The sequence below is a fragment of the Trachypithecus francoisi genome, unplaced genomic scaffold (assembly GCF_009764315.1).
Source record: "Trachypithecus francoisi isolate TF-2019V2 unplaced genomic scaffold, Tfra_2.0 Lachesis_group15, whole genome shotgun sequence".
Classification (NCBI taxonomy): domain Eukaryota; kingdom Metazoa; phylum Chordata; class Mammalia; order Primates; family Cercopithecidae; genus Trachypithecus; species Trachypithecus francoisi.
Genome location: NW_022681460.1, coordinates 110,137,264 through 110,156,607, shown reverse-complemented (window position 1 = coordinate 110,156,607; position 19,344 = coordinate 110,137,264). Strand labels below are relative to the sequence as shown.

The 19,344-nt window shown below is 51.6% G+C and overlaps 1 protein-coding gene across 1 annotated transcript in view; it reads right to left on the bottom strand.

Annotated features, from left to right (window-relative positions):
* PPL (periplakin) overlaps nucleotides 1-19,344 on the bottom strand; it is a 58,042-nt gene that overhangs the window by 21,787 nt on the left and 16,911 nt on the right. Inside the window, exon 2 of the mRNA XM_033235824.1 lies at nucleotides 6,583-6,682. Within this exon, the coding sequence (XP_033091715.1) occupies nucleotides 6,583-6,682 (100 nt within the window). The remainder of the gene's footprint in view (nucleotides 1-6,582; nucleotides 6,683-19,344) is intronic.

Below are 19,344 nucleotides of genomic sequence, written 5' to 3'. Positions count from 1 at the left end.
TCTGGGCTTGTCCAGATGGAGTGCGGTCGGTAGGTCCATCTCTTTGCTGCTACGTGGTATTTCTCAGTTCACTTTGCAAAGCAGATATTTTCCTTATGCCCCTCCAGCCTGTCCTCCAGCCACCCAGCAAACAGAGCTCAAGTGCCTACTGTATGCTAGGTGTTGGGACACAGCTGTGAACAGAAGAGACATGGCCTCCCTGCCCAGCACTCACAGCCCAGTCTGCGAGGCCACCAGGAAGGCCAAAGGATGAGCCTCACAGAGGTGACTGCAAGTCCCTCCAAGTCAGTGTTTATGAAAGAAATGCCCCAGAGGCAGAACAAGCGGACCTACTTCAGCTCTGGTGGTCACGGAAGCCTCTCTGCAGCGGAGACACAAGCTAAGAACAAAGGATGAAAGGGACAGGTGTTCCAGGCACAGGGACAGCCTGTGCAAAGGTCCTGGGGCAGAAGAGAGCGAGCTACGACTGAGCCGTAGTGAAAAGGCCGCTGTGGATAGGGAGGAAACAGGGCAGGTGGGGAGGGCCAGAGCACAGAACAGCTGCAAGGAGGGATCCCGCACGGCTCCATTTGTGCTTAAAGGCGATGCCTCCACGGGCTCTGCTGAGAGAGGACATCAGCAGCAAGGATGTGGGCTGGGAGGGCAGGCAGTGGTCTATGGCAGCAGCCAGGTGACAGAGAGGTGGCACCAACAAGAAGAAACAGAGCGGGGGGGGGATATCTGAGAGGGCCCATCGATGGTTGCTGATGAGTACAGGGCTTCTGTTCATGTAGGGAAGAGCAATGAATGGCAGCCGGGACAGTAGGTTTCTAAACACAGCGGGTTAATTCACTGTGTCAGTATCCGAGAAGCCTGGCTGTGAGTCTGCACCATGCCAGGTCCTGGGGATGAATCCCTGAGGCACCCCCAGTCCCACAGGGGAGGCAGTGACATGTCAGTGTGGGGACTAAGTGCAGGTTGGCTGACGCTGGGGCACTGAGAGGCGGCCCCCAGTCCCTTCCCCTAGCTGGGTCTCAGCATTCCCATCTCTACAGTGGGCGTAAGGAAAATACCCACTTTGTGAAGTGAACTGAGAAATACCACTTAGTAACAAAGAGCAGGAACTACGAACTGTGCTCCATCTGAACGAGCCTGGAAGACGTTATTCAAAGGGAAAGAAGCCCGACAGAGTCCACATGGTGTGGGATCCATTGATGTGAAGTGTCCTGAACAGGCAAGTTCAGAGAGACAGAAAGTCTCTGTCTCTTAGTGGTTGCCTGCAGCAGGCCTGGGAAGAGGTATTAACCGTAAATAGGCACAAGAGATCTTGCGCGGGATGAAAATACTCTGAAACTGATTCTTGGGCGTGGCTCCATCCCTTGCTCAAGTTCCTCAAAATCATTAACTTGTACACTGGCAGTGGGAGCATTTTTAAAGTGAAATATGTCTCCATAAAGTTGTTTTAAAAAAAGAAAAAGCCAAAGGAAGAAAAATGAGAAATACACAGGGGCGACGTGATGCCTGCTACGAAGTAAAGACTTGGCTTCCTCTTGGAGGAAGAAAATGTGTCAAGAGTGTCTTTGCCTGGCTAAGTCTGGAAGGGCTGAAGGGTGAACAGGCCTGGCTCCCCAGGGGATTGGAGGTGAGACTGATGTCTCGAAAAGCCAATAGAGGCCAGGCACAGTGGCTCATACCTGTAATCTTAACACTTTGGGAGGCTGAGGTGGGAGGACTGCTTGAGCCCAAGAGTGCAAGACCAGCCTGGGCAATACAGTGAGACCCCATTTCTTAAAAAATAGTTTTAAAAGGTAGCTGGGTGTGATGGCATGCACCTATAGTCCTAGCTACTCAGGAAGCTGGAGCAGGAGAATCACCTGAGTCCAGGAGTTCAAGGCTGCACTGAGCTAAGACTGCACCACTGCACTCCAGCCTTGGTGACAGAGCGAGACCCTACCTCAAACCAACCAACCGATCCCAAAAGCCACTGGAACCAGGCATCCCCCAACCCTGGGGTAGGCTGGTGTGTGTTAATTACAATAAAACATCAGCTTCTTGACTTGGAGTGGAATTTTATTCACTCCGTTATCACCGGCTTCCCTGAGTTGCAGATCAAAGATTAATTTTGCAAAAGGAGGAAGTCCATTAATCATTACCTAATTCGTGAAGGTGCCCAGTGGGAATGCAAGTTCTCTCCAAACACTGGCTGAGAGAGAAAGAGAACATCTAGCTGAGGGAGGCTAGTGTTCAGAAGTTCAAAGTCAGGCAGAACTCATCGATGGTGAGAGAGAGCAGCACAGAGTTGACCTCTGAGGGATATCAACTGGGGAGATGGCCAGGGAGCTTTCTAGACAGTGTTATCCATCTTGCCCCAGACAGTGGTTATCTGGGTATCTATTGATGCAAAAATTCACCCAGGTAAAGTCTTTGAATGTAGACACTTCTCTACAGTTTATATAAGTTATTTTAAAAAGTTTTTTAAGTCACAGGGGCCAGGTGCAGTGGCTCACGCCTATAATCCCAGCACTCTGGGAAGCCCAGGCTAGAGGACTGCTTGAGCTCAGGAGTTGGAGACCAGCCTGAGCAACATAGTGAGACCCTATCTCTAAAACAAAAACAAAAACAAAAATTAGCCAGGCATAGTAGCATGCACCTGTAGTCCCAGCTACTTGGGAGGTTGAGGTGGGAGGACTGCTTGAGCCCAAGAGGTTCGGGCTTCAGTGAGTCGTGATTGCACCACTGCACTCCAGCCTGGGTGACAGAGCAAGACCCTGTCTCAATAAAAAAATAAAATAAAAAATTATAGGCACTGATACATCTAATGAATCTCACACACACAGATATGTGATAAAACCAGTTCAGCAGACATTATTGGTAGGATCGGGTGGTGGGATATGGGTGTTCACTGTACAGTTTTCTGCCTGTTTAGCATTTGAATAAACGTGTGATGCAGCGTATGATTCTGTTTCTGTGAAATATCCAGAATAAATAAATCCACAGAGACAGAAATCAGATGAGTGGCTGCTGGGGAAAAGGGGTGGTGGGGAGTCACTGTTAAGGGTGTGGGGTTTCCCTTTGGGGTAAGGGAAATGTTTGGGAACTAGATCGAGGTGATGGTTGTATAACGTTGGGAATGTACTCAATGCTACTGAACTGCACACATTACACAGTTAATTTTATGTTAGGTGAATCTCCTCTCAATTAAAAAAAATGGGAAATTCAAGAGCACTTCTGGGAAATGAAATAAATAGTAGTATCTTTAGCAAAAAGAAAACAAGAAAAAGATTGTGTGATCCATGTAGGCTTCAAAGCCTAGCTTCTTTTTTCTTTTTTTTTTTTTTGAGACGGAGTCTTGCTCTGTCGCCCGGTCTGGAGTGCAGTGGCCGGATCTCAGCTCACTGCAAGCTCCGCCTCCCGGGTTTACGCCATTCTCCTGCCTCAGCCTCCCGAGTAGCTGGGACCACAGGCGCCCGCCACCTCGCCCGGCTAGTTTTTTGTATTTTTAGTAGAGACGGGGTTTCACCGTGTGAGCCAGGATGGTCTCAATCTCCTGACCTCATGATCCGCCCGTCTCGGCCTCCCAAAGTGCTGGGATTACAGGCTTGAGCCACCACGCCCGGCCGCTTCTTTTTTCAAGTGAGTTCAGTTGAAGTTAAAAAAATAGGCCAGGCACGGTGGCTCACACCTGTAATCCCAGCACTTTGGGAGGCCAAGGTGGGCGAATCACGAGGTCAGGAGTTCGAGAGCACCCTGGCCAGTATGGTGAAACCCTATCTGTACTGAAAATAAACAAATAAATAAATAAATTAGCTGGGCGTGGTGGTGCATGCCTGTAGTCCCAACTACTTGGGAGGCCGAGGCAGAAGAATCGCTTGAACCCGGGAGACGGAGGTTGCAGTGAGCCGAGATAGCACAACTGCACTCCAGCCTGGGCGACAGAGTGAGACTGTCTCAAAAAAAAAAAAAAAAAGAAAGAAAGAAAGAAAAAATAGTTCAGGCCAAGCACACAGTGACTCACGCCTGTAATCCCAGCACTTTGGGAAGCTGAGGCAGGGGGGTGGATTGAGTCCAGGAGTTCAAGACCAGCCTGGACAACATAGCAAGGACCTCTGTCTCTGCAAAAAATAAAACAAAAATGGTTCAAAATTACCTATTTCAAGTCATTACTCCAGGGAAATAAAACGAGAAGGTTAAACCCTGTTCCTTCTTTCTCCCTCTCTCTCTCTCACACACACACACAGGTCAGATATACACCAATATGTTAACAGCCAATAGATACCTCTGGTGGTGGAATTCTACATGAATGAGTTTATTGACTGACTGATTGACTGATTGAGGCAGGGTCTACCTCTGCTACCCAGACTGGAGTGCAGTGGTGTGATCTCAGCTCACTGCAGCCTCAACCTCCTGGGCTTAAGTGAGCCTCCCACCTCAGCCTCCCAAGGAGCTGGGACTACAGGCACACACACCACCACACCTGGCAAATTTTTCATATTTTTTGTAGAGATGAGGTTTCACCACGTTGCTCAGGCTTGTCTCAAACTCCTGGGCTCAGGTGATCTGCCTGCCGAAGCCTCCCAAAGTGCTGAGATGACAGGCGCGAGCCAGCGTGCCCGGCTCATGATTTTAATTTACTTTGTTATGCTTGTTTATCCGTCCTGAAATGTGTGACGAACACATATTATTTTTATTATGAGGAAACAAGAGACACACCCCCAAAAGATGTTTTTCATTTAAGAAAGAAAAAATCCACCACCAGAGGGGGCCTCAGATGGCAGCGGATGAAACTGCAAATGACAAGGGGAACTGACAGGAGGGAACAGGTGTGAGGTGGCCAGGTAGAGGCCAGGGAGGCAGGAGGTGGAGGCCCAGGAGGACATGGAGGGCGGGACCCCAGGAAGGAGGCCAGGGCAAGCCACTCCTGGGGCCACTGCAGAGGACAGCTGGTGGCGGAGAACATAGTCTCCACTTACTGCCCCCTGCACCCCCGTGGACTGTGCCCACCCCAGCCCACCCACCACCTTGGGTCTCTTGGCTGCTGTGGACACGCCTTCAGAGGGTGGGCAATGGGGCCATCAAGGGCAGCCAGGGGGTTGGACAACTATGGCTGGGCCTGGGCAGACCTTGACCTCCCTCCCGACCTCCCCAACTTCAGCCTCCCACTCCTCTGGTCCCACCTTTCTTTGTTGTTGTTGTTGCTGTTGTTGTTTTCAAGACAGAGTCTTATTCTGTTGCCCAGGCTAGAGTGCAGTGGCATGATCTTGGCTCACTGCAACCTCCACCTCCCGGGTTCAAGCGATTCTCCTGCCTTAGCCTCCTGAGTAGCTGGGATTATAGCTGTGTACCACCACGCCCAGCTAATTTTGGTACTTTTAGTACAGATGAGGTTTCACCGTATTGGCCAATCTGGTCTCAAACTCCTGACCTCAAGTGATCTGCCCACCTCGGCCTCCCAAAGTACTGGGATTACAGCGGCGTGAGTCATTACGCACCTGGCCTGGTCCCATCTCTCAGTCATCTCCCGCACAGGGACGCCAGATGAAATACAGATCACCAGTTACACTTGAATTTCAGATAAACAACAAATAATGTTTTAGTATAAGCCTTTCCCTAATAATACATGGGCTTTTCTGTTACTAAAACATGATTTGTGTTCTGAAATTCAAATGTAACTGGGCATCTTGCATTTTATTTGCTAAATCTGGTAACTCCACCTCCAGGCCGATGCTGGCACCATCTCTGTCACTGACTCATCACCCCAGTCCCTTCTGAACCTCAACTGGCTCCAGGCTACAAAACGGGCATCAACCCAATCGCACCAGGCTGACGCTGGTGGAAGGTTCGAAGAGGTGACCATTCCAGAGGCTTATGAGTCCCGCAGGGTACAGGGGCTTCGTGCCATTGAGTCCACCGGGCAGTTATCCCTATGTTACGGAAGGGGAAACTGAGGCACAGAGAGGGGAAAGTGATTTGCCTAGCTATTTTCTCTCTCTTTTCCAAAAAAGGCAGAGGAAGACCTGTACCCTGAGTGCTGGCAGCAGCAGAATGAGCAGTGAGAATGATATTGATGATAGTAGCTCTGCACTGTACCTGAATAATCTATTTAATCTTTACAACCACCCCGCCAGGTGGGAACAATCACTCCTGCCCGGTTAGAGAGAATCCCATTCATGGGGAGGTGCAAAGACTCACTTGCCCAAATTCACCCAGCAAGGACAAGGCTGGGCTGCTTCCCTAGAGCCTGACCCCATGGCAGTCCTCCAGGCAGGAGATGCTTTGCACAGGGCCCAGGAAGTGGGAAGAACTTAGTATCCAGCAGGTACTGGTGTTAACAACAATGGCCAGGTTCCTCTCGCAGAGCAGGGCTTCCTGACCTCGGCACCCCTGCCCTACACTGCATGGTAGGGTATTCAGTAGCATCCCCATCTCCCCTCCCCAACTGACGCCAGGAGCACCTTCCTTCCAAACAGTGAAAACCAAAATGTCTCTGCATGTTCCCTCGGGGCCAGAATCACCCCTGGGTGAGAATCACTGATTCCGAACAGACCCCGGTCCTGAACGGGGCTGGTAGCACCGGGGCACGCGGGTGGGAACGGGGGCACTCACACTCTGCATCTTGGCCTCCGTGTCCACGATGTTCTTCTCCACCTGGTCGGCATTCTTCTGCAGCTGCTCGATCAGCTCCGAAAGCTCCTTGTTAGAGATGCTGCGGGCAGAAGCCGAGGGAAGATGGGTGGGGTGCCTGGTGGGTGGGGGCTGTGCCCCCACCAGCACCCCATCCTCTGGCTGTCCCTGGCCCCGTGCTCTGAGCAGGAGCTGCCCACAGAGCCTTTGAGGTAGTTGGGCTGTTCCCATAGGGCAACGTCACTAAAGCCACAGAGACAAGGCAGTGCCTGGCAGGGGGTCAGCCTCCATTTTTTTTTTTAACTTTTTTTTTTTTTTTTGAGACGGAGTCTCGCTCTGCTGCCCAGGCTGGAGTACAGTGGCCGGATCTCAGCTCACTGCAAGCTCCGCCTCCCGGGTTTACGCCATTCTCCTGCCTCAGCCTCCCAAGCAGCTGGGACTACAGGCGCCCGCCACCTCGCCCGGCTAGTTTTTTGTATTTTTTAGTAGAGATGGGGTTTCACCGTGTTTGCCAGGATGGTCTTGATCTCCTGACCTCGTGATCCGCCCGTCTCGGCCTCCCAAAGTGCTGGGATTACAGGCTTGAGCCACAGCGCCCGGCCTTAACTTTTTTTTTGAGATGGAGTCTTGCTCTGTCACCTAGGCTAAAGTGCAGTGGCATGATCTCGGCTTACTGCAACCTCCACTTCTTGGGTTCAAATGATTCTCATGCCTCAGCCTCCCCAGTAGCTGGGATTACAGATGCACACCACCAAGCCTGGCTAATTTTTGTATTTTTAGTGGAGACGGGGTTTCATCATGTTGGCCAGGCTGGTCTTGAACTCCTGACCTCAAGTGATCTGCCTGCCTTGGCCTCCAAAAGTGCTGGGATTACAGGCATGAGCCACTGGGCCCGGCCAGCTTCCACTTTGATCATTCTAATACTTCTATTTTTATTTATTTATTTATTTGTTTATTTAATTGCCATAGATAGAGTGTCACACTCTTGCCCAGGCTGGAGTATAGCGGCACAGTCATGGCTCACTGCAGCCTTTATCTCCCAGGCTCAAGCAATCCTCCCAGCCCGGCCTCCCAAGTAGCTGGGACTACAGGCACATGCCACCACTCCCGGATAACTTTTACATTCCTTTTGGTAGAGAGGGGGTTTCAACATGTCACTCGAACTCCTGAGCTGAAGCAATTCATCCACCTCGGACTCCCAAAGTACTGATCACAGATGTGAGCCACCAGGCCTGCCTACATATTTTTTGTGAGAGATACAGTCTCACTCTGTCACCTGGCTTAGAGTGCAGTGGCATGATTGTAGTTCGCTGTAGCCTCGAACTCCTGAGCTCAAGCAATCCTCCTACCTCCGCCTCCCGAGTAGCTGGGACCACTGGCACCACCAGCACACCCAGATTCTAATGCTTCTATTTTGCCATGTTGGCAAAACGTACTATATCTTTAAAATTGGGAGATAACTCACATACCGTAAAATTCACCTGTTTAAAGTACACAGTCAGTGATTTTTAGTACTACATATTCAGAATTGTGCAACCATCACCACTCTCTCATTCCAGACATTTTTATCACCCCAAAGCTCCACACCCACGAGCTGTCACTCCCTATTCCCCACCCCTCCAGCCCCTGGCAATCAGGAATTCACTTTCTCTATGGATTTGCCAATTCTGGACATTTCATAAAAACAGAATCACACGACAAGTGGCCTTTTGAGTCTGCCTTCTCTCAGCGTGATGTTTTCAAACTTCATGCATATTGTGGCATCTATTAGAACTTCATTCTTTTTATGGCTGAATAATATTCTGTCACGTGGCTACATCACATTTTGCTTATTCATTCAACAACTGACAACCATCTGGGCCGTTTCCACCTTTGGGCCATCATGAGAATCACACTGCTGTGAACATTCGGGAACAAGCTTTTGTGTGAGTAGTCTTATTTTTAATTACCAGATGTTTTTCTTTCAACCTACTCATTTTATTTTAGAGTTAAATGAATGTGTTTACAAAGGTAACTTGCTCTCCCCCTTTTAAAGAGAAAACCAGAAGCCCTCATCATGAGTGAACTAGCTGCCAAAATAAACTTCATGGGAACGCAGTGGCATTGGGTCCCATGGTGACACCAGGCTGCCCGCTGTTATGAGTCAGGAGGTGTGATAGCTGTGGTGGCATCAGGCCCAGTCTTTCTCCTGATCTTCTCAGAGAGCCTGAAAGAGACTTGAGGCCTGGAACGGTGGCTCACACCTGTAATCCCGGTACTTTGGGAGGCCAAGGCGGGTGGATCACCTGAGATCAGGAGTTTGAGACCAGCCTGGCCAACATGGTGAAACCCCGTCTCCACTAAAAATACAAATATTAGCTGGGCATGGTGGTGCACACCTGTAATTCCAGCTACTCAGGGAGGCTGAGGCAGGAGAATCGCTTGAACCCGGGAGGTGGAGGTGGTAGTGAGCCGAGATCGTGCCACTGTACTCCAGCCTGGGCGACAGAGTGAGACTCAGTCTCAAAAAAAAAAAAAAAAAAAGTCTTGAAAGCAGCCTGGCCCCCTCCCTCACTGTCTCTGTGTCCCCTCCTGTCACATCTGTCTACTGCCCCTCGTCCCCCAGAACCACACACAAACCACTCTGGAAAATGCTATCATGGGAGTTAGTTAAGACTTTGGCCCTGGGGTTAGCTTTGGGTTCAGATCTTGGCGCCCACCAGCCACTTAGTGGATGTGTGACTTGGCCAAGCTCCCTTGCCTATCTGTGCCTCTGCTTCCCAATCCGATGGACTACAGTAACAGAACCTTTCCCGGGACTGGCGTGGCAGGGGTTACAAATGGAGGTGAGGTTACACTGCTAAAGGGCTGTGCACAGAGCTGGGCGCAGAGTAAGTCTCAACAAAGGTTTGTGATTTTTTTTTTTTTTTTTTGAGACGGAGTCTCACTCTGTCCACCAGGCTGGAGTGCAGTGGTGCGATCTCGGCTCACTGCAAGCTCCGCCTCCTGGGTTCACGCCATTCTCCTGCCTCAGCCTCCCGAGTAGCTGGGACTACAGGCGCCCGCCACTGTGCCCGGCTAATTTTTTGTATTTTTAGTAGAGACGGGGTTTCACCGTGGTCTCGATCTCCTGACCTTGTGATCCGCTCGCCTCGGCCTCCCAAAGTGCTGGGATTACAGGCATGAGCCACCGCGCCCGACCAGGTTTGTGATTTTAGTTGTCAAGGAGCCTTAGAGATCACCCAGCCCTGCCTCTGTTGTTTTGAGACAGAGTCTCGCTCTGTCACCCAGGCTGGAAGTGCAGTGGTACGATCTTGGCTCACTGCAACCTCTACCTCCTGGGTTCAGACGATGCTGCTGCCTCAGCCTCCTGAGTAGCTGGGATTACAGGTGTGAGCCATGCCCGGCCTCCCTCTGTTGTTTTCTTTAAACAAAGAAAGAAACAGACCAGACAGGTAAAGCAGCTTAGCCACTGTCACCCAGTCAGCCAGCCATGATAGTTCCCCTGTCTCCATTGAAGACCCACAGCGGGGCCTGTGCGGCTAGGCACGCAGAAGATTCCTTCTACTCACACTCATTAAGCACCTGCTGTGTGCGGGCCTGGCATCTCACAAAGACAAGCCTCTCCCTCCCTAATCCACCCTACAGACCAGGAGGCAATCAGTATTTACAGAAACAGTCACGTGACTGAGACAGGCCTGGGGGCTGGGGATGCCCAAGGGAGCCTCTGGACTGGCTGGGCGGGGACAGCAGTAGTCACGGAAGGCTTCCTGGAGGAGGTGGTGTTGGCTGGGTGCTAAAGCAGAAAGAAGAATTTGGCGTTCCTGTGCAGAAGGCTCCAGTGAGGACAGGCCATAGAGAGGCAGGTCCTGGTATGTCCCGTGGGGTGGGCCAGGGTGGGGTTCTTGACCGTCAAGGCAGAGGGGACCACCAGCCTTTTAGACTGATGCTCCCCGGTTCAAGATTCTGGGGTCCAGTGTGAAAAATTCAGATTCCGGGCCACTAACCCAGACCTGCTGAACCCAGGTCTCCAGAGCTGGGCCCGGGAAGCTGTATTATTATTGTGATTTTTGCAGGTTCCCCAGGGGACCTGGACACCTGTTGGAGTCATGGAGCAGCACTGCAGGTGCTGTTGATGTTGGGGGCAGAAATGACAGCAGCAAACGTGCTGGAGAATCCATCCCCCTATGTCCCAAACCTTGCCTAAGGGCCGGCTTTGTGGCAGACCTGGATACACCGGAGCTGGGGGATCTTGAGGGAACAGGACCCAGGCCACACCTTCTGCAAGGTCAACTGGGGGCAGCCTATCTCAAAGTGGGGTCCAGGAACCCACCTCTTACAAGCCTTATTCTTCCTTGGTCAAGGCAGTTAGGAAAACCCCACCTTTGATATGTCCATGAGCCAGCAAAAGCACTGACAAGTCCTGCAGTGGAGAAAGCTGGTGTTTGGCAGGGTGGCCAGGAAGGCTCAGCAGCGGGGAGCTTTGGATGGAGGATCTGGGTAAGAAGGGATAAGCGGCCGAGACGGGTGGATCACGAGGTCAGGAGATCGAGACCATCCTGGCTAACACCGTGAAACCCCGTCTCTACTAAAAAATACAAAAAAATACCTGGGCGAGGTGGCGGGCGCCTGTAGTCCCAGCTACTCGGGAGGCTGAGCCAGGAGAATGGCATAAACCCGGGAGGCGGAGCTTGCAGTGAGCTGAGATCCGGCCACTGCACTCCAGCCTGGGCGATAGAGCGAGACTCCGTCTCAAAAAAAAAAAAAAAAAAGAAGGGATAAACTGGGCTTCTAGAACATCCAGGTCAGGGGTCCACCCCTGATTCCTCCCTCATTCCCTAACCCCTAACCCCCACTTCCTGGTTGGGCAGGCCACATGGAGAATGTGAGTTTCTGGGCCCCCACATTCCCACCCCAGTCACTGACCATCTGCTGGGCCAGCTGCACCTTGAGGCAGTGAGTCTCACCCCAAATATTCAACCCCTGACTGCAGTGCATTGTTAGGGTCTGTACTGTGGCTCAAGTAGGGGCCTTTGTCTCTCTTGAGCCCGGTCCCACCTCAGGCACAGGGCCAGCGCCCAAACCAGCCCTTTCATGGACTGGGGCAGATGCAAGAAAAACCACCTTCTGGACTCCATCCCGGCCGGGCCCACTGTTCCAGCTGAAGCCCCTCAGAGGACATGGGAGTTGTGGGGCAATGACCACTGCCTCAGGGACCTTGGACTCCTGGTGGGACAAAGTCGTGAGCGGCAGTAGGAAGCTATGAGATAGGCCCAAGGCCCACTCCACCGCTTGCTGCTTAGACGGCCTCAGGCAAGTGCCCTACCCTCATGCAGCCTCCGCTTCTCCATCTGTCCACTGGTGATGACCACAAAGGCATCCTGGGCATTTGCCACTTGCTGTGGGCTTTGCCAGACCTCAGACACATTCACAGGCACCAGCTCAATAGCATCGTTGCCCTAAGTCCCCGGGGAGGTTCGTGTGCCCCTTTACAGATGAAGAAACCAAGACTCTGAGACATCAAAGCACTTGCCCAGGGTCACACAGCTTGTGAACCATGATTCTCCCCTCCAACAGTCTCACTCCAGAGGCATGTGATCAACTGGGCTAATAGTTACTCATGGGGATGCTAGGAAAATCGCACCAGTAACAACCTCCACCATGGTAAATATGAGCTAATGGCTAATACTTACTTTCTACATGCCAGGCTCCTCACTGTTTCTCACTCAATCTTCATGACAACCCTGCGAGCTGGGTGTTAGCACAGTGGGTAATTGTATTATTATCCCCGTGTATGGGTGTGGAAACTGAGGATCAGAGGGGTTAAGTAACTCTCCCAAAGTCACCCAGCAATTAGATGGCAGAACCAGACTCCAGGCCCTTAACAACTCAATGTGATGATCTTACAGGGCTCCCAACACACAGTAGGTACTTCACAGATTAACTTAAAATGCCAAGAGCCCAAAACCACACCAGGATGCCACTTTTCATCCACTATGATGGCTATGATAAAAAAGACAGACAGTAACAAGTGTCAACAAAGATGTGGAGAAACCGGAACCCTCGTGCCTTGCTGGTGGGGATGCAAAATGGTGCACAGTTGTGGAAAACAGTTTAGAAATTCCGCAAAAAGTTAAACAGTCACCATAAGACCCAGCAAGTCCACCCCTATGTGTTTTTATTTTTATTACTTATTTATTTACTTATTTATTTTTTCGAGACAGGGTCTCACCCTGTTGCCCAGGCTGGAGTACAGTGGCATGATCTCGGCTCACTGCAGCCTCTGCTTCCCAGACTCAAATGATTCTCCGACCTCAGCCTCCTGAGTAGCTGGGATTACAGGTGCCCACCACCACACCCGGCTAACTTTTGTACTTTTAGTATAGACGGGGTTTCGCCATGTTGGCCAGGCTGGTCTCGAACTCCTGACCTCAGGTGATCCACTTGCCTCAGCCTCCCAAAGTGCTGGGATTATAGACATGAGCCATTGTGCCCAGCCTTATTTTTATTTTTTGAGACAGGGTCTCACTCTGTTGCCCAGGCTGGAGTGCAGTGGCGCAATCTCAGCTCACTGCAGCGTTGACCTCCCAGTCTCAAGCAATCTTTGCACCTCAGCCTCTGAGTAACTGTGACTACAGGCACCTGGCACCGTGCCCAGCTAATTTTTGTATTTTTTTTTTTTAGAGAGGGAGGTTTTGCCATGTTGCCCCAGCTGGTCTTGAACCCCTGGGCTCAAGCAATCCATCTGCCTTGGCCTCCCAAAATATTAGGATTACAGGCATGAGCCACTGCGCCCAGCCTACCCCTACGTATCTATCCAAGAGAAATGAAAACCTATGTCTGGGCCGGGCGCGGTGACTCATGCCTGTAATCCCAGCACTCTGGGAGGCCGAGGCAGGTGGATCACCGGAGGTCAGGAGTTCGAGACCAGCCTGGCCAACATGGCGAAACCCCACCTCTACGAAAAGTACAAAAAAATTAGCTGGACATGGTGGTATGTGCCTGTAATCTCATCTACTTGGGAAGCTGAGGCAGGAGAATCGCTTGAACCGAGGTGGAGGTTGCAGTGAGCCGAGGTCGTGCCACTACACTCCAGCCACAGCAAGACTCTGTCTCAGAAAATAAAAACCAAGAACCAAAAAACAAAAAAACCTATGCCTGCACAGAAATTTGTACATAGATGAGTCACAGCAGCATGATTCATAGTAGCCTTTTGGCTTCCACTTTTTAGTGGAAACAACTCAAATATTCATCAACTGATGAAAATATAAACAAAATGTGGTCTATCTGTATTATTTGGCCAAAGAATGAAGGCAGAACTGACAAGCGCTACAGCCTCATGAACCTCGAGAATGTTATGCTCAGTGAGAGAAGCCAGACACAAAAGCTCACACATCATTCCATTGATAAGAAATGTCCAGCATGGAGAAATCTACGGGAGCGAAAGGTGGCTGAGTGGTTGCCAGGGCCCAGGAGGATGTGAAATGGAGAGTGATTGCTAAAGCGTATGAGATTCCTTTTGGGGTGATGAAAATGTTCTATGGGGATGGCTGTACAACTCTGTGACAATATTAATAACCACTGGGCCGGGCGCGGTGGCTCCCACCTATAATCCCAGCACTTCGGGAGGCTGAGGTGGGCAGATCACTTGAGCCCAAGAGTTTGAGAGCAGCCTGGGCGACATGGTGAAACCCCATGTCTACTGAAAATACAAAAAATGAGCTGGGCGTGGTGATGCGCACCTGTAGTCCCAGATACTCGGGAGGCTGAGGGGGGAGGATCGCTTGAGCCCAGGAGGTTGAGGCTTCAGTGAGCCGAGACTTCACCACTGCACTCCAGCCTGGGCAATGAAAGTGAGACCCTGTCTCAAAACAAAAACAAAAACAGTGACTTGAACACTTTAAATGAGTGAACAGCATGGTATGTGAATTATATCACAGTACAACTGCTACAAAAAAAAAAAAAAAAAAAGGCGGCTGGGCGTGGTGGCTCACGCCTGTAATCCCAGCACTTTGGGAGGCTGAGTTGGGCAGGTCACCTGAGGTCAGGAGTTCAAGACCAGCCTGGCCAACATGGTGAAACCTCGTCTCTACTAAAAATACAAAAATTAGCCAGGCATGGTGGCAGGAACCTGTAATCCCAGCTACTCAGGAGGCTGAGGCTGAAGAACTGCTTGAACCCGGGAGGTGGAGGTTGCAGGGAGCCAAGATTGTACCACTACACTCCAGCCTGGGTGACAAAGCAAGACTCCGTCTCAAAAAAAAAAAAAAATGACAAGTGTCATTTAGAAATGATAGGGGTTTTTTTTTCTCTCCCGAGTCAGGTCCTGCCTCTTGTCTCATTCTCCAGGGAAGCTGGCCAGCTGCAGGTAACCCCCCAGCAGCCTGGAAGAGGCTAGTTAACTCCTAGAGGGCTATTTGTCCTGCCCAGTGCTAAGCAAGTCACATATATATTAGCTCATCAATCCTACCACCCTTGAAGTAAGTAGCATTGTTCTCAAAAGTTGGAGGATTACAACTTTAAATGAGTGAATTGCATGGAATTCACATACCATGCAATTCACTCAGTTACAGATGGGGAAATAGAGGTACAAAAAAATTCCATCATTTGGCCACAGTTCCACTGCCAGCAAGCAAGGCAGAGCTGGGATTCGAATCCAGGCCTCCAGAGGCACAGTGTCAGCATTTTCGCCCTGTAGCTTTGGAGTCCCGAATGAGAGGCCCCAAAAGGTCCTGTGTTCCCCCCACCATCTAGCTGGCCTCAGGAATCAACCATGTGTCCCTTGGAGAGCCATGGAGCCCCATGCTAGGAGGCCAGCAGGAATGTGGGTGGGGCAGGAACCTGCAGGAACGGGGACGGGTCCCAGGAGTGCTGGGAAACCGGCTAGGCTGGTCCAGCTTTTCATCTCGGTAAGGAGACGCATTGGGGCAGCCAGACGTGGCACCCCTGGGCCACCAGCCCCACTGATGGAGGCCGAGACGCAGCCCTGTCCCGCCCACAAAGACACAGACAGCAGCCACCTGGCCGAGCCAGGAAGACCAAGACACCCCCGTCCCCACACACACACCGGAAAAGGGAAGGGGCCTGAGTGACAGCCGAGAGTACACGCCCAGCCCTCCCTTTTCTTACTCAGAGGGTAACACGGACACGTGTGCAGAGAGCAGTGGCTGCTGGCCCTCGAAGGGGCCTCAGAAGCCATCCGGCCCCACCTGCTCATTATCCAGATGAGCGAGCCAAGGTCCCGGACGTGAAGTCACTACCCAGGGTCACTTGGGAGGGCAGTCCATGTAAGAGAAAGACTTTGGGTCTGGAGTCAGACAGGGTTCAGATCCTGACTGCACCAACCAGCAGTGTGACCTGTGACAGTGTGACAGAGGAGCTACACTGTATTTCCTTTTTAATCTTTTTGTATTTTCTTCAAAAAAATTTTTGTTTTTTTTTGGGGACGGAGTCTTGCTCTGTGGCCCGGGCTGGAGTGCAGTGGCCGGATCTCAGTTCACTGCAAGCTCCGCCTACCGGGTTTACGCCATTCTCCTGCCTCAGCCTCCCGAGTAGCGGGGAATACGGGCGCCCGCCACCTCACCCGGCTAGTTTTTTGTGTTTTTTAGTAGAGATGCGGTTTACCATGTTAGCCAGGATGGTCTCGATCTCCTGACCTCGTGATCCACCCGCCTCGGCCTCCCAAAGTGCTGGGATTACAGGCTTGAGCCACCGCGCCCGGCCTTCAAATTTTTAAATAGAGATGGTTTCTATGTTGACCAGGCTGGTCCTGAACTCGTGGCCTCAAGCGATCCTCCCATCTCGGCCTCCCAGAGTGCTAGGATTACAGGTATGACTACCATATGCCTGGTCAGCCACTCTGTACTTCTGAGTCTCAGTGTCATCATCTGTGGAACGTGAGCAAGAAATCCTCTCTAGTTATGTTTATGTGTGGGCCCAGGCACAGGGGTGCACACCTGTAATCCCAGCACTTTGGGAGGCCGAGGCAGGCGCATCTCTTGAGCCTAGGAGTTCGAGACCAACTTGGGCAAATAGGAAGACCTTGTCTCTACAAAAATACAAAAATTAGCCAGATGTGGTGGTGTGCACCTATAGTCCCAGCTACCTGAGAAGCTTAGGTGGGAGAATCGCTTGAGCCCAGGAGGTCAAGGATGCAGTGAGCTGAGATCACACCACTGCATTCCAGCCTGTGAGACAGAGAAAGACCCTGTCTCAAATTAAAACCAAACAAAAGTATATGTGTGGTATGTGTGGGGTGGGGGTAATCAGGATCACTTTTAGAAACACCTCAGTCAGGCCGGGCGCGGTGGCTCACACCTGTAATCGTAGCACTTTGGGAGGCCGAGGTGGGTGGATCACGAGGTCAGGAGATAGAGACCATCCTGGCCAACCTGGTGAAACCCCGTCTCTACTAAAATACAAAAAAATTAGCTGGGCATGGTGGCACACACCTGTAGTCCCAGCCACTCGGGAGGCTGAGGCCGGGGAATTGCTTGAACCCGGTAGGCGGAGGTTGTAGTGAGCTGAGATTGCATCACTGCACTGCAGCCTGGCAGCAGAACGAGACTCTGTCTCAAAAAAAGAAAAAAAAAAAAAGAAAGAAACACCTCAGTCAAATTTCAAAGACATCTTTGTGGTTCAAGGACTGAACTGGAGGTTCAGAGCAGCGTCCAGGGCCCCGAAACAGACTCGAGATCATTTATACTGTTTTTAAAATTTTGAAAGTCTTGTTCTGTTGTCCATGCTGCAGTGCAGTGGTATAATCTTGGCTCACTGCAACCTCCATCTCTGGGTTCAAGCAATTCTCCTGCCTCAGCCTCCTGAGTAGCTGGGATTACAGGCGCATGCTACCATGCCTGGCTAATTTTTGTATTTTTAGTAAAGACAAGGTTTTGCCATGTTGGCCAGGGTGGTCTTGAACTCCTGATCAGGTGATCTGCCTGCTTTGGCCTTCCAAAGTGCTGGGATTACAGGTGTCAGCCACCATACTAGCCCTGGCTAATTTTTTTGTAGACATGGAGCTTCTCTCTGTTGCCCAGGCTGGTCTTAAACTCCTGAGCTCAAGGGATCCTCCTGCCTTGGCCTCCTAAAGTACAGGGACTACAGGCATGAGCCACTGAGCCTGGTTCATTTACATGTTGATACAATTGAGGCCTTGGTGGCGGTTTCACCAGTGGGCCTGAATGGGGACCCAGGACCTGGCTGGCAGCAGAAACAGCCCCCTCAGCCTCGGCCAGGCTGCGGGTCAGGGGCTGCGTGGGTTTCGCAAGCCACTGGGCGTTACCTCGAGTCGACCTAGGCTGTTTTTCCCCAGCTTTTTCCTTCTGGGCTGGGGACGCCAGAGTCTGGGACAATCCTGAGCAGTCTCATGGAGCCCCATTTTCTTGGCCTGGTCTGCATATGAGGCTCTTGATGCAAGCAAGGAAAAATGGAACCAGCAGGTCAGGAGGCTGCCTGGCTCCTCCTCGGAGCTCCAGGGCCAGGTTTGAGGGCACTACCAGGGACCAGACAAGGGTTTCCTGGGTCTGAGCCCGCAGGCTTGAGCCTGAACAGTCGTCTTTTTGTGTCCCAGTATGTACTCAGAGCAGAGGAACCACTAGGGAGGGGGCTTGGGAGCCTCAAATGGCATCAAGTCCCCTGGCTCTGTCGCTAGGAGTCAGAGCCTCAGTAGACACAGCCTGACCTGCTTTATTGATTGAGTGAGACTGAGTCTTACTCTGTCACCCAGACTGGAATGCAGTGGCATGATCTTGGCTGATTGCAACCTCTGCCTCCTGGGTTCAAGCAATTCTCGTGCCTCAGCCTCCCGAGCAGCGGGGATTACACACATGCACCACCACACCAGGCTACTTTTTGTATTTTTAATAGAGACAGGGTTTCGCCACTTTGGCCCGGCTGGACTCGAACTCCTGGCCTCAAGTGATCTGCCCGCCTCACACCTCCCAAAGTGGTGTGAGCCACTGCGCCTGGCCCCGGCCTGCATTAGAGGTGGCAACTTGAGGCTGAGGACCCAGTGACTCAGTGAGCCCAGCTGCAAAGTGGGGAGCTGGGACTCGAACTTAGGGCTGTGTGCTGCCCTGGCATGGCCAGGACAGCACTTAGTCCTCAGAGGGCCAGCTGGGATACCCATCAGAGGAGCTGGGACAGAGGTAGCACTCTGGCCCTGACACACTACCGATGCTCCACATGGGCAGAGAAAGAGAACACAGGTGTCTCAGGGGTCCCTCGCTCTCCACCTTGGGGGTCTCTCTTCCTGCTTTGATTTTATGCGGCTATCACTGGCACTTTCTTTCAGCTGGAAGGGCAGTGTGGCCCAGTGGTTAAGCACCCAGACCAAAGCCAGACAGCCTGGGGTCAAATCCTGCCTCTGCTCTTAGTAAGCTGTAAATTACTTAGCCTCTCTGAGCCTCAGTTTCCCCAGCTGTAAAATGAGAGTTATCACAGTATGCATGCCGTGGGGCTGTGGTGGGGGTGACTGAAAGAACAGATATGGGGTGCTGCCTCTGAGGAACTCAGCTCTGCCTTGACCTGGATCCACCATCCAGGGGTTTAGGCTCCTTTTAAGGAGCTGATAAAAGCCAGAAGCTGGCTGGGCACGGTGGCTCATGCCTGTAATCCCAGCACTTTGGAAGGCTGAGGTGGGTAGACCACCTGAGGTCAGCAGTTCGAGACCAGCCTGGCCAACATAGTGAAACCCTGTCTCTAGTAAAAATGCAAAAATTAGTTGGGCATGGTGGCGGGCACCTATAATCCTAGCTACTCAAG